We start from the raw sequence: 13577 nt of genomic DNA, 5'->3' as shown, positions 1-13577 counted from the left end.
TGGATGGATGCTTTCTTCTCTTCCTCTTTGGGATACTCGGTTTCGCTCTTGGTAGCCTAACCACCTATTTACAAGTGAGATTACCTGGTTTTCATTGCCCAGGCATGGATGCCAAACGAGCATTTATGTGCCTTTCTCATTATGTTTAGCTAGTCTATCTAGCATTACATCATTACTTTTGAACAACTTTGAAACCTGATCAGAAACCTCAAAAATCAGGACTCAGGAATTACTACTTTGGCTCTGCAGTTGTATCCACATCATAAATCAGGACTGAAAGTTAAAGCTTATAATCTGAAGTCTTCTCCATCCTTCCTGCAGAGAGAAACTACAATACATCATCACAGTACTATCATTCAGATCACTCTGCATGTAAAAGCCAGGTGGTGCTTACCGCAAGAGCTGGATTTTATTGCGCTTTGTACACTTACATGTCGCAGCTTAACACTTCATCAACAGAGATTCCTCTTCCTGGCAATATAAAATAATAGAACCAATTCCCATCTGAAGACCAAGCTGAGTATTTAGGGATTTAGCTGTTTAAAAGCCTGCTTGCCTTGGGTTTGTTTGTTTGTTGTCTTAACAGCATAAATAAACCACCTCGGAGTCAGAAATCCCAAAGTCTTGTACATTTATCCTGGCAAAGCTGCTTCTCAGGTGAAAGGGTAACTCCTGCTGGTAAAGCAATGCCTTGCTGCCCCCATGTGCAGTGAGTGGGAAGGGAAGCACTAATAAAACGCCGTCACTATGGGTCGTGGATGGAGAACTGTTGCCATCAAGCCTGCAGTCCTTACCAACGGATTATACTAACGTCATTTCCCTGATGAGGGGAGTTACTAAAAAATAAGAGCTTAACTCAGCAGGGTTTTCATCTCTTCCTGCCCTGGCTATAAGCTACCTTTGACACTAGTGTAGCTACACCTGTCATAAGTACTGTTTAAACACCATCGGCATATTTAAAGGCCCAAACTACTATTCTGATTGTGGCATTACTTGCATAAGCTGGACTGTTTTTTATTTCTGCTTAGGGAACATATTTAATATCTCCATTTTAAAGTACACGTGTATTCATAGCAGAAAGGCTTTCTTTTATGGCTCTCATTTCCTGGAAAATAATTGGAACAATATGACTGAAGAGAAAACAAATAAAATAAAAAAAAAGTCTCAAAGAGTCGAAGGACTGTAAAAACAGCTTTGAATGAAATGTTATGAGTGTCACACACTCCCCAAGGGCTGGGCTGTGAATCTGCCGAGGCTGCACCAGCACCGAGAACATCAGCACACAGTGCTCAGCTTCTGCTATCAGTGCTCGCTGCCTTGGCACAGGCAGCAGGGACAGCAGACATCAGTGCTGGCACCACATTATCACAGCCAGTGCAGACACCTCCACTATCACACAGCTGGCCCCAAAAAATGCACTGCTGACTCCATAGCAGGGTTAAGGGATGCAGGCTGAAAGGAGGTGACAGGGTGACAGTATCTTAATTTACAGTGCTGGGGGACATCTCCCTTCAAATTCACGAGGGCAGGATTGCAACAAGGAGGAGGCTGTTTCTCACAAAACATTGCCCAGTTTCAACACTGAGCTCTATCAGTCCAGGGCTTTAGGGAGTTTGTTAGCATTGTCCAACTATTGAGCTGTGATCAATACAACTGTCATGCTCTCCTCCTGGGAGTCTTGGTACACTGGTTTTTGGAACTCCCAGTTAACTGCAGACACAGCAAATTGCTGTTACACTGTATAAAAGCCTGGACACAAAGATGATGTGCACATCTTCAAATTGAAAGGAGTGCTGTTTCCTAACTGAATTATTTCTGCTCTAACCCACCACTCCAGCCACTAGCAGAAAGGCAAGAATTTTAGCTTTCCCCCTCTCCTCAGACAAAAAGAGAAGAATTACTTCTTGTGGACTAAACCCATCTTCCCACAGCCTGCCCTCTCCATGAGACTGGTCAATTTGAAGAGGCATCATTATTATTGTACACTTATTTAAATTAAAAAAGTAAAAACTCCAAAGCAGAGGGATTTTCCACATTCACCCTCCAGATTATGCCATGCAGGGCATGAAGGATGAACATTCTATCAAATGCAGAAGAGAGAACTAGGGATCACTTCAAAAGCAAAGTTTAGTGTTGCTCACCATGCCATAGCACAAGCAAAGATTCAGACACAATATAGTGAAGGCAGCATCACCATGTAGCTGTAGCCAGATTGCTGCTAAGTTTAATGAGCTGCAGACATGAGAAAAGTGATTCTTCTCTTGATTTTTTTCTCAACAAGACTTACTACATCTTAATTTATGGTTTTGGATTTTATATAGGGATTATTAGTGCAGATTAGCAAGAAGCAGCAACTTGGTGCAGAAAATAAACACTATTTATGAGCATATTTTCTAGATCAGGACATTTTTGTTATACTGCTTGCAGAAGAAGCAAAGAAGACTGTATCTGCTTCCACCACTGCTCTTTTACTTGACATCAACAGCTCAAAACACAACTTAGAATCATAGAATCATATTGGTTGGAAAAGACCTTTAAGATCGTCAAGTCTAACCATTATACAACTCTACCAAGTCTGGAGCTAAACCGTGTCCCTCCCTCAGCACCACATCTTACTGCTCCCATCTGTGAACAAGGCCCTAATGTCAAGTAAAACCCTGCAGCAATTTGTGCATTAGGAAGTTAAAGAGCAGTAGCATTAACTTCCCACAAAAGGGAAGAGCTTTGACAGGCTGGGACAATGAGAGCTCATTAGCTTCCTCCTTCAGCTAATGAAGAAAAGAGGAACTCTGGAGCCTCTTTAGTGGAGAAGCAGCAAATGGGTCAAGAAGACCTTGTTTATTCAGATAATCACTAACGAAGTTTCAGCCAAGAAAGCTCCATCTAAACTCTCCTGGACTTGTTAGAGTTGGCCTGGTGCTGATCACCCTGGGCTTACCTCCATGAGGCTTTGGAATTCTCTCCCCACTCCCTTCTCAGAGCTAACTTTAAAGGAGACAGCCACCTCTCTGCAGCAGTGTTTGGTTTTTAGTGTTATTATTTAATATTTTATAGTGTTATTATTAGTGCTCAATGGCTTGAAGTCCAGATGGAGAGCAGTGACAAGTGGTGTCCCTCAGGGGTCTGTACTGTTTAATGTTTTTATCAATGATATAGACATCAGGATCGAGTGCACCATCAGCAAGTTTGCAGATGACACCAAACTGAGTGGTGTTGTCCATACACCAGAGGGACAGGATGTCATCCAGAGGGACCTGGACAAGCTGGACATGTGGGCCCAGGTGAACCTCATGACAAGAGCAAGTGCAGCAAGTGAAGTCTTCTGCACCTGGGCTGGAACAATCCTCGCTATTGATACAGACTGGGGATGAGGTTATAGAAAGCAGCCCTGAAGAAAAGGACTTGGGGGTGCTGATGGATGAGAAGCTGGACAGGAGCAGGCAGCGTCCACTTGCAGCCCAGAAGGCAAATCACATCTGGGCATCAAAAGACATGTGGCCAGCAGATCCAGAGTGGTGATTCTGCCACTTTGCTCTGCTCTGGTGAGACCTCACCTGGAGTACTGCGTCCAGGTCTGAAGCCCTCAATATAGGAAGGACATGAACCTGATGGAGTGGATCCAGAGGAGGGCTACAAAAATGATCAGGGGGTTGGAACACCTCTGTTACAATGACAGGCTGAGGGAGCTGGGGTTGTTCAGCCTGGAGAAGGCTCTGGGGAGACCTAATAGCAGTACCTGAAGGGTACCTTCCAGTACCTGAAGGGAGCCTACAAGAAGGATGAAGAGAGACTTTACAACAGACTGTAGTAGGAGGAAGAGGGGCAATGATTTCAAACTAGACAAGAACAGATATAGATTGGATGCTAGGAACAGGTTATTTACTGTGAGGGTGGTGGAACACTGGAACAGGTTGCCCAGGGAGGTGGCTGGGGTCCCATCCCTGGTGCTATTCAAAGTGATGCTTGACAGGGCTCTGGGCAACCTGATCCAGTTGAGGATGCCCCTGCTGACTGCAGAGGGGGTTGGACTAGATGACCTTTAGAGGTCCCTTTCAACCCACACCATTCTCTGATTTCTGTCACTTCTTGCTATCTGTCTGCCCAAGCCCCTGATCTTACCCAAGTGACCCTTTTGCCCCTGTGCTTCTCAGCAGCTCTGGAGCCTGGTACGCTCTGTTACACCACAGTGTGGGTATCACCATGACAGAGAAACAAATAACAGCTGTGGTGGCTGCTGTGTCACTAGAAATAAAGTGTGGGGAAATGTGTGAGGAAGAAGACATTTGTCAAGTGCAGTGTCGAATTCCTCAAAAAAGCACTTCCAGCTAAATATTGTTATTACTAAAGAATAAATTTAAGCTAATAGGCATTTGTTTTAGACATGAATCTTCAGTACAGCAATTCTTGCCCTGTGAAGGTCAGTCTAGATGAGCTGCAACAGCCTCCCTGCAGTTCAGCCACTTTGCCCATCTCCCAGTACAAGCAGGAAGTTGCTATTGGCACTGACAATGTTACCATGTCTGAAGCCAACAAAACCAGTGTTAAAAGCCTTCCCTAGTCACTCTCAAGAGCAGAGCCCAGCATCAACTTCCCTTTGCTACCCTGGGATCAAGTGGGAGCTTCACCCTCGTGGCCTATACTTCATAAGCTTAGCTAATGACCAAAGCAAGTCTTGCCTTCCCTGGGGATAAGGCTTTCTTCTGGTTTGGCTGCTGGAGGTACATGAACATTTGCCAGATCGTTGAAGGTTATTCTTGTAGTTTAAGCATCACCCTGCTACCATGGACATAATCAGTGGCAATAGTACCTGCAGTGAGCTTCTTCAGACAGCCACCAGTCCCCTCAGCCCACAGCCAAAATAAAAGGCAGAAGAAAAAGATGGTTCCTTTGTGAAACTGATACAATGTGCACTGCCGAGACTCTTGTCTGTGGCATCAGGGCCAGCACATCCCTTCTGCTATGACTTTTGTCTGTTCAGTTTTTCCAATTCAATGCTAAGTGAAAACCACTGTGGCTTCCTTTGGCACTGCTGTTAAGGACAGTGGAGACAAAGTGCTGGAGAACTGTGCCAAGCACAGCTGCATGAAACAAAGGTGACATGCTGGCAAGATACAGGTATGCTCAACTATCACTCTTGCACCCATCTCCAGCAGATGGTGAGATGTCCCCACACCACTAAGGACTAGGGCAGTGCTGGCCTAACTGCTTGCTGCCATTGCATCCACTTAGCACTTGGGCCCCAGCAATTCCACATGGTTTGCTTATTTGAAAGGTGGAGTTTTTTTCAGTAAGGACTCCTCTATCACATGTACTTTACCTTAACTCTGGGTAGAACAGCAGCAGAAGTGCTCACACTTAAAAGGTTTGAGTCTTCTATGTGTATGTTGATAAAGAAATAAAGGGCATCCAAACAGCCACAAAATACTAACTAGTTAACATGATTAGAAGGGGTTGGTAGCTTCGTAGGGTTTTTTGTTTGTTTGTTTTAGAGTAGCTTCTGCTTAGGTATTTAACCACAGAGTTAATAGACTAACTTTAGCTACCCACCTGTTCATAGTTTGTGAATATTTTTCCCCCAAGGTTTCACCCAACTGAAAGTCTACCCAAGCTGCCTCTCACAATTGGCTCTCCCATAACAACTTACCCCTTCTTCTTTCACTAGGTATTTTTCAGAATTCCAAGTTTCACATAACAGGTTGGTTTTGAATACTTGATTTTGAGTATTTTTCAATTTTGTGCTTCTTTTCCTTTGCTACTCCGAAGTGCCTGATCACAACCTCATCATCCTAGCTTGCTTATGTGACTGAGATCATCACCTCTGAGACATATTTTGTTACCACAATGTGGTAACATTAAATAGAGAGCCAGCAGGGTATTTCTTGCTCAGGAGTTATATACTAGACTTTAATCAGAACCGGCTTTTGGAAGCAATTAGACGTTGTTCTAGTTGGCTGCTGTTCAGCTGCTGCCCAAGCACACGCTGTAGAGTGACACCTGCATTGAAAAGAAGTAGGGAAATCCATTAGTCTGCGAAACATTTGCTGAACAAAAAGTATCTTTTGCCTGTTCAGTGACTGGCTTAGGACAGGAGTACACATTCCAAGTTTTCCATGCAAGTATTCAACAGAATTACTCTGATATCCTTGTGGGGGCAGATTTATAGTCAAAGAAAAGTAAAATCAACCAAGAAGCTTTTCCAGTTTGTAGAAGTTCTAAACTTAATCATAAGCTATTCATAATAAGCTAGAATTTCCCACTTCTAAAAGGTGGGAAAAGAGAAAGCAAACTTTTCTCTGTAAAAGTTACTAAGGCTGAAGTAACACACAGCCTACTCAGCTCCTCAGTGTGGCACTTCAACTGCAGCAATGGGCTATAATGATCAAATTCCCAAGGCTGAGTGGAAAAAAGCATTAAGTAATAAACCTTGTAAGAGGAGTCAAATGGGCCAGAAGGATCATTCAGATATTGAAGTTTAAGAAAATGCTGCTACATTAAAGGAAAAAAAAAAAAGTAAGAAAATGAATGACCTGGAAACAAAAGGTGACACACTGCACGACAGCTGTGTGGCCAGGGCTTTGTAACAAGAGCATGTAACTGGCAGCCTCCTGCCACCTGATGAAAGTGGCATTCTCCACCAGACCTACTGGAATCCTGGTAGGACTCCTTTAATTTTATGTCTTTTTTTAAATTCCTTTGCTTCTGGAGTTAGTTTATAATCAGTTTTTCCCCCTAAAAGTAAAAAAAAACATCATCCATGTAGAAAATAAAACTCCTACAGTCCTGTTTTTACCTATTAAATGCAACATTCTACCAACAGCAAAAAATGTATTACAAACTGAGATGGTTTGGGACTACAAAACCACTAGCATATAGACATTTGAGTTCAGAGGAAATAATCCCAAAATCAATTAAAGCACGTTGTCTAGCTCACATTAGGGAGCCTTATGCTCTACATCCCCTCATCTCTCTCCCCTCACCATCTTCCTTGTAAAGCAACCTACCTGCTGTCTGGTTAGGTGGCTGGGTTAAAGCTCCATGGGCACTGCTGCAGCAGGTAACCACTGCCTCCCAGAGGTGCTGCAGGAATCAACTCGGTGTCATTTGCCCCTCCAAGCCCAACCGCTGATTCTCATGAGCAGCTGTACAAGTCTACTACTGTGATACTTTAACCATCCGTCAGTGCCTTGAGATACTAGCCACAGCCTTGAGAGGTACTTAACCAGGGGGAACACAAAAACAGCCTGACAACACAATCCCAGTAATTAGTCCAAAACTTCTATAAGACACCACTGGAAATTTTTGCACATAGCCAAGCTCTTAGGAGCTTGAATTTAAGGAAAAATACTTTTCTGGAGCATAAGGCACTTGTCCTGTACAGTACAGATAGATTTTTTTTTTTTTCAATGCAGTTACTTTAAATTTCTAAGAACTTAAAAGATGTTTCTGTCACATCCTCTGATGAGATATTCCAGATAGCAGAACCAATAACATGTAAAAGCTGACATGAGTGACTGAATTATTTCTACTATTGACAAGAGTAGTAGAAAGGAAAAAAAAAAAAAAGAATTGCCACTGATGTCAAACGGGGGGGCAGGGGGAAGACTACTAAATGTACATCCCTAAACTTCATTTTAATTCAAAAATAATGCCATAAAGGCAATTGAGGTTCAAAAATGAAGTTATGTTATGAATATTTAGATGGGAGTTTATAGTATAGCTGCACAAAAAGGGATAAAACTATTACAGAGAATCACATCCTATATATGTGACTTTAACCTTCCTCTGGAACATTTTTTCCTTCCTTTAGAGAACAAGTAATCCAGGCTTAATTTCATTTCAGGCCATTTCATGACCTGTTTAAGTACAGGTCAGCTGCTTTAATCTACCTTGTAGAAAAGCAAGTCATGCTTCGAATGTATTTGTATTTTGCAATTGGATTATATTTCACATCTTGAAATTAGGAAAATAAAATTAAAGAATTTGAAACAGCTTATACAATGCTGATCCCTGAAAATCATGGCTAAATTCAACCACCCAAGTCACATTCTGGGTATATAATTTTCAAATCCCATTTTCAATTTCGCTTGTACTATAGCATGTGATTATTCTATTATGCGAATGTTTTTTTACTTAGACTAAATTAAGGACATAACATAACTGTTGTCTTAATGTGAAAAGAAACAGAACACAGATACCCAGGAGGCTCAGACTGCTTTAGAATTTACGAAGCTATACCTAGTGCTGTGTTACATTACAGCATGATCCAGGTTTATGTAGCTCACTGAAAAGATTCTGGACAATCCCCCAGTACAATACCTCATTTCTCCCCTCACCCTTTCAATCCAGGCATCAAGGCTCTAACTTCAATAAGAGTAGCTTTGCACTACATAAATTCTAGGAAAAACAATTCTATGTATTAGCTGAGTATGTTTTTGTTTCTCCTGCAACACAGGAGAACAGCAGGAAACGATCTTTCAAGCAGGAAAGTATGTATTACAAGGCTCACAGCATTACTGTTTTATTGTTTGCACAATGCTAAGTTGCACATATGGACAAACAGTACACATGTAAAATTAGTTTCACAAATTAATACATTACAAGATAGTCCAGTGGTTTAACATATTAACTAGTAAAAAAAAAGCAGTAACAAAGGAATACAAACATTACAGTTTTGACTGCAGCCCAATAGAAGTTTAAAAAAGGTTGAAATCAAAATAAACTGTAAGCTTTATTTTTCTGAGACATAAAAAAAACCCATTACATCCCTTCCTAAAAGACAGCTCTCACAAAGATGCAATAACATACAAGTACAAAAGTAAAGAACTCTGTGCTCAGTTTCCCTTAATTTTATCAGGTCAAGTGACAAACTGAACATTTGTCAAAGAGCAATCACTGCTGAATGCAGACATTTTTCAAAACATACAAAATGGTAATAACACTTTAACAACAGAAAACAAATGACCCAGTACTAGAAAAATCAGATGCACTGTAACTGTTTCTGGAAATAAAAAGGTGCTTCTGTGAAAATGATTGTGAATATTCATTTGATGCATGTTATATACAAAACATCTCCTACATAAAAAGCAACTCGTCTCCAAAGTTCCATGTTCACACTTCTACCTGTGATTTAATTGATCTATTTTTCCCTCCTTAAGATGTTTAACCAGCTATTTCTAGCAGCATCAGATTGGAAATGCAGCACAAGAAGATGTAACACTGCAATATGCAAGATTCAAAAACTACTGTTGCAATAGCTTTCACCTTCAAATTACATTTCCCCTCTGTTCTTTAGCAGCAATATATTGTACCACACCTCGTATTGAGAAAGCAGTTGTGTATCTGCTTAAGTCAAAGCTAGTAGTGCTGACAAGCAGCTAGGAAATCAACTCTGTCTTCTAACAGCTAATTCAGGTCTTCACAAGGATAGCACATCCTCTTTCACGCAGTTGCAGGGAAAAACCTCATCCAGACCGACATTCTCTGCTTGTACACAGACCTTGTGGCATCCTGAGCTTTCAGCTGAAATCCTGCCACAACTCACTGCTCATCTCAGGAGGAAAAACAAAGCCAAACATCAAGTGTCTGTGTGAAAAAAATCTAAGATTTTTCTTCAGAGTTGGCTGCTAAATGGGTCAAGAAAAAGGTTAAAAAAAAATCCAGCTACTGATCACTATTTACCAAACTTTATGAAATAGTAAACATTGCATTTTAGCTGGTCTTGAGCAACAAAACACAAGCAGCAATGATGACATAGCCCAGGACCCACCATTTGAAACTCCTAAGAACATCAAGATATGGGACCACAGGGCAACATGGAGAAACAAAACATACAAAGAAAAGGAGATCCGTCTATGGGACAAGGTTTGCACATCTGTATTTTATACATATATACACATACATACACACAGATGTGTGCACTGTACTGTATATATTTACATCCATATACACAAAACCACCCTGAAGTAGATTTAAAGGCCATATCCAGGAACAGAAGATATGAACTCTAGTATTTGTACTAGAATATATTTTATCTGTACAAAAAAACAAATATGCATATATTCATATGGTATAAAGCTTATTAACAAAAAATATTCTGCTACTAACATTAGGTTAAATAGATGGTTTTACAAGATTCTTTAATAACACAGTATAGAACATTTCTAAAACTAGGGCCAAAAATAAAAATACATAAATGAATTTCTATTCACAAGAAAATATCTGTTCAATACAATTTCGGTTTTTATTTCAGACTAGGGAAAAGTAGCAAAATTTTTATAAATCTCCTGGGATGCAGTTTAGTTAATGCATCAATCTAGAAAAATAGACTTTTCGGATGAACAAAGTTGATTCACTTCCCTTCCACAAAAGGAGTGCCTATCTTTTTCCTCGCTTGTTTCCAGCTGGAGGTTTCTTCAGCTGAAGAAGCTGCCCTCCTGTCCCAAAGCCTGCAGATGCAGGATTAGACACCCCAAATGTCAGGCCAGCTGATGCTGTGATGCCAGGATTGCTGAAGTTAAACCCAGATGTAGTCGAGCTGCCAAAGCCTTATGAGGGAGGGAAAAATATTTTAAAACAAGTTATGTCAGGATTTCAAGTTTGTGCTCCTTGGAGCTATGAACACCAGCCCTTCATTAACAGTATTTGTAACACTTTATACCAGCATGGATCTTCAACACTGCCACATTGCTAACGCCCTTGGACTTGCTCTGACAACTTGGATATTACAGCACTAACACAGTCTGCTTCAGTAACTGTAAACAACTGTATCTCAGAATCATAGAATGATAGGGGTTGGAAGGGACTTCTGAGGATCAACTAGTCCATCCTCTCTGCCAAAGCAGTTTCACCTGGATAGATTGCACAGGAACATGTGCAGGCAGGTTTTGAGTATTTCCAGAAAAGGAGACTCCATCTTCAGGCAGCCTGCTCCAGTGCTCCATCACACTCAAGTAAGTTTTTCCTTATGTTTAGGTGGAACTTCCCATGTCATAGTTCATGCCCATCACCCCTGGGCATCATTGAAAAGAGGTTGGCCCCACCCTCTTGACACATGCATTTTAGATATTTACAAGCGTTTATAAGATCCCTTCCCAATCTTCTCTGCTACAGCCTAAACAGCCCCAGGTCTCTCAGTGTCTCCTGGTAAGACACATGCTCCAGTCCACCAGTCATCTTTGTAACTCTCTATTGGACACTCTCCAGTAATTCTCTTCAACTAGGGAGTCCAGAACTTCACACATTACTCTGGATGTGGCCTCACCAAGGCACAGTATAGAAGGGGGGAAGAAGCCCCCTCAACCCCCTGGGCCACACGCTTCTTAATGCACCTCACAATGCCATTGGCCTTCTTGGCCACAAGAGCACATTGCTGACTCATGGTTAATTTGCCCACCAGGACCTCCTGATCCTTCTCCACAGAGCTGCTTTTCAGCAGGTCAACTCCTAATCTGTACTGGTGCATGAGGTTATTCCTCCCCAGATTCTATGCTTGCCCTTGTTGAACTTCATCAGGTTCCCCTCTGCCCAAGTCTACAGCCTGTCCAGGTCCATATCCTAAATCCCAAGTCTGTTCATTAGCCATACCACAGAGGCACCCAAAAATCCCACCAAAATTGTGCAACACGAGAACTGTAACAACTCAAGTTCTCAGCCTAAATACGTAAATGGGAAGGCAGAAGTACCAGCAGACCACAGTCTGCTCTCTTTGCTCACAGCAGGGACACAGCAAAGCTGGAGTCAGAGCCCTCAGGCTCGTGCTATACTGCCTAGGCTACCTTCGCCTGTCTTTATAGCATATGCAGTACAGACCACACCGTGAGCGAGAGGCAGGAAAGGATTAACCCCTTGCCAAATTCTTGGTACCTAGAAAACACCATTTATGACTTAAACCAAAAAGCAGCACTGAAAACAAAGCTTTGGAAAGACTGAACAACTAGGTCAGCAACTTTGTGCTATTTTAGCTCCTCTGTTCTCTTCTATCATGGTAAACAAACTGAACATTTGGTTCAGCTATCAAACAAGATCAGTTGAAGAAAATCTGCCTACAGTTTTCAGCAACAGTAAAACCAAATCATTTTACTTTCTTTTGTGAATTTGGATCTCTAAAGCAACTTGGATAATAATGGATACTATTACATAATGCTAGAATTATTTTTAGTTTTAGTTAAGAAGTAGAGCTTCATAATGCTTTTTGTTCTCCCAAGAAACTGAACAAGGTAACCAATCATAGAAAATAAGTACAATGTTAGCAAGTTAAGATTTTACAGTTTCATGCAAGTTACACATAGAAACCCATTATCAATTAAAGTATTAAGAAAAAATGAGACTGATTTTCAAGCAAAAAAGGGGTATACTCTCAATATGCATTACCTAACATGGTTTCATTAATTCTCCAGCAGATAGTTAAAACAACCCTTTGGTCATATGAAACATTTTTAAAGCACAGAAATGAAACCCCAACTGTTTATCTCATCAAAATCCTTAAGTGGCTCTCAAAAGCCTGATGTCCCTTTGTCTCAAATGTTACTGATGGTTTGCACCAAAAACTACTTCAAAACACAATGCAAAACTCTTCCTCCTGCAATGTCTGGACCTGAGTTACACACCACATAATAGTGCCAATAAATTCCCCCACTATCTACACTCCAGTAACTGCAGTCCTTCGACATGCAGTTTTGCCTGTGCAGAACTCATTGCCAATGTAATGCATGTGCAGGTCTAGAGTGGGACTTCATGACATAGTTTATTTGGGTACTGACTACATTTTGCTAATTCATCTCTCGTTCTAGAATGTAAGGGGTGAAACCATCACAACTCCATTTTCCTGCTAACTGAATTCGAAGTAAGATTTTTAGAAGAATAAACTTGTTCTTCATCAGGAGTTTATGGAAAAAAATAATTAAAAAAAATCCTAAAATAAGCAAAAATGTTCTTGATAAGTTACCCTTTTACTTTTAAGTATGTATCTGAGACAACAGGTAAGCATTGCCTCCTGTAGAAAGCATCATGAATGCCACACAAACCTGTATGAGCTAGTGTCAGGAATTCAGCAGGCAAGGGTAAAGTGTTCACGAATTACCTCCACCTAGCTTCTGCTAGATGCAGGGAAAATAAAGGACATCCTGCCCTTTGAGGGCAGAGACTTAGCATCTTCCTGAAGAACCTTTTGCATCTCCACTTCAGTCAGCCTTTTAGATAGCCAAACCAAACATGAGGTACACATCTCTTTGTAACAGGTGGGTGTTTTAATATTACAAGGACAAACAGGGATTCAGCAGATCTCAAAGGCAATCTATTCCTGCCCTCATTCCTCACACCCACAAATAGGAGCTCTAAATCAAAAAGGATTTCCAGCATGGCTATGACTGATTTACTACAGCCTCTGTATCCAAAAGCTACTCAGTTACACATGGATTATATTTAGATTCATTTTTCAGCAGTGTAAGTATGTCCGGCTATGATCCCATTTATTATCTCTTACCCTGTGTACCAAGGCTGCTATTCTTCAATAAAAACATCTCCAACACAAATTCTCAACTCAGCTCTTCAAAGCTTATTTAGCATCTCAATTTTCACAA

General features: G+C 41.1%; 1 protein-coding gene across 3 annotated transcripts in view; it reads right to left on the bottom strand.

The window, feature by feature from the left end:
* Nucleotides 1–10374: 10374 nt before the first annotated feature.
* Nucleotides 10375–13577, bottom strand: part of NUP58 (nucleoporin 58) — a 37982-nt gene continuing 34779 nt past the window's right edge. For all 3 annotated transcript variants that reach the window (XM_054384617.1, XM_054384634.1, XM_054384626.1), the window contains one exon: nt 10375–10544. In XM_054384617.1, the coding sequence (XP_054240592.1) occupies nt 10375–10544 (170 nt within the window). The remainder of the gene's footprint in view (nt 10545–13577) is intronic.

This window comes from Indicator indicator, chromosome 1 (genome assembly GCF_027791375.1).
Source record: "Indicator indicator isolate 239-I01 chromosome 1, UM_Iind_1.1, whole genome shotgun sequence".
Taxonomy (NCBI): domain Eukaryota; kingdom Metazoa; phylum Chordata; class Aves; order Piciformes; family Indicatoridae; genus Indicator; species Indicator indicator.
This window is presented reverse-complemented; position numbering and strand designations above follow the sequence as displayed.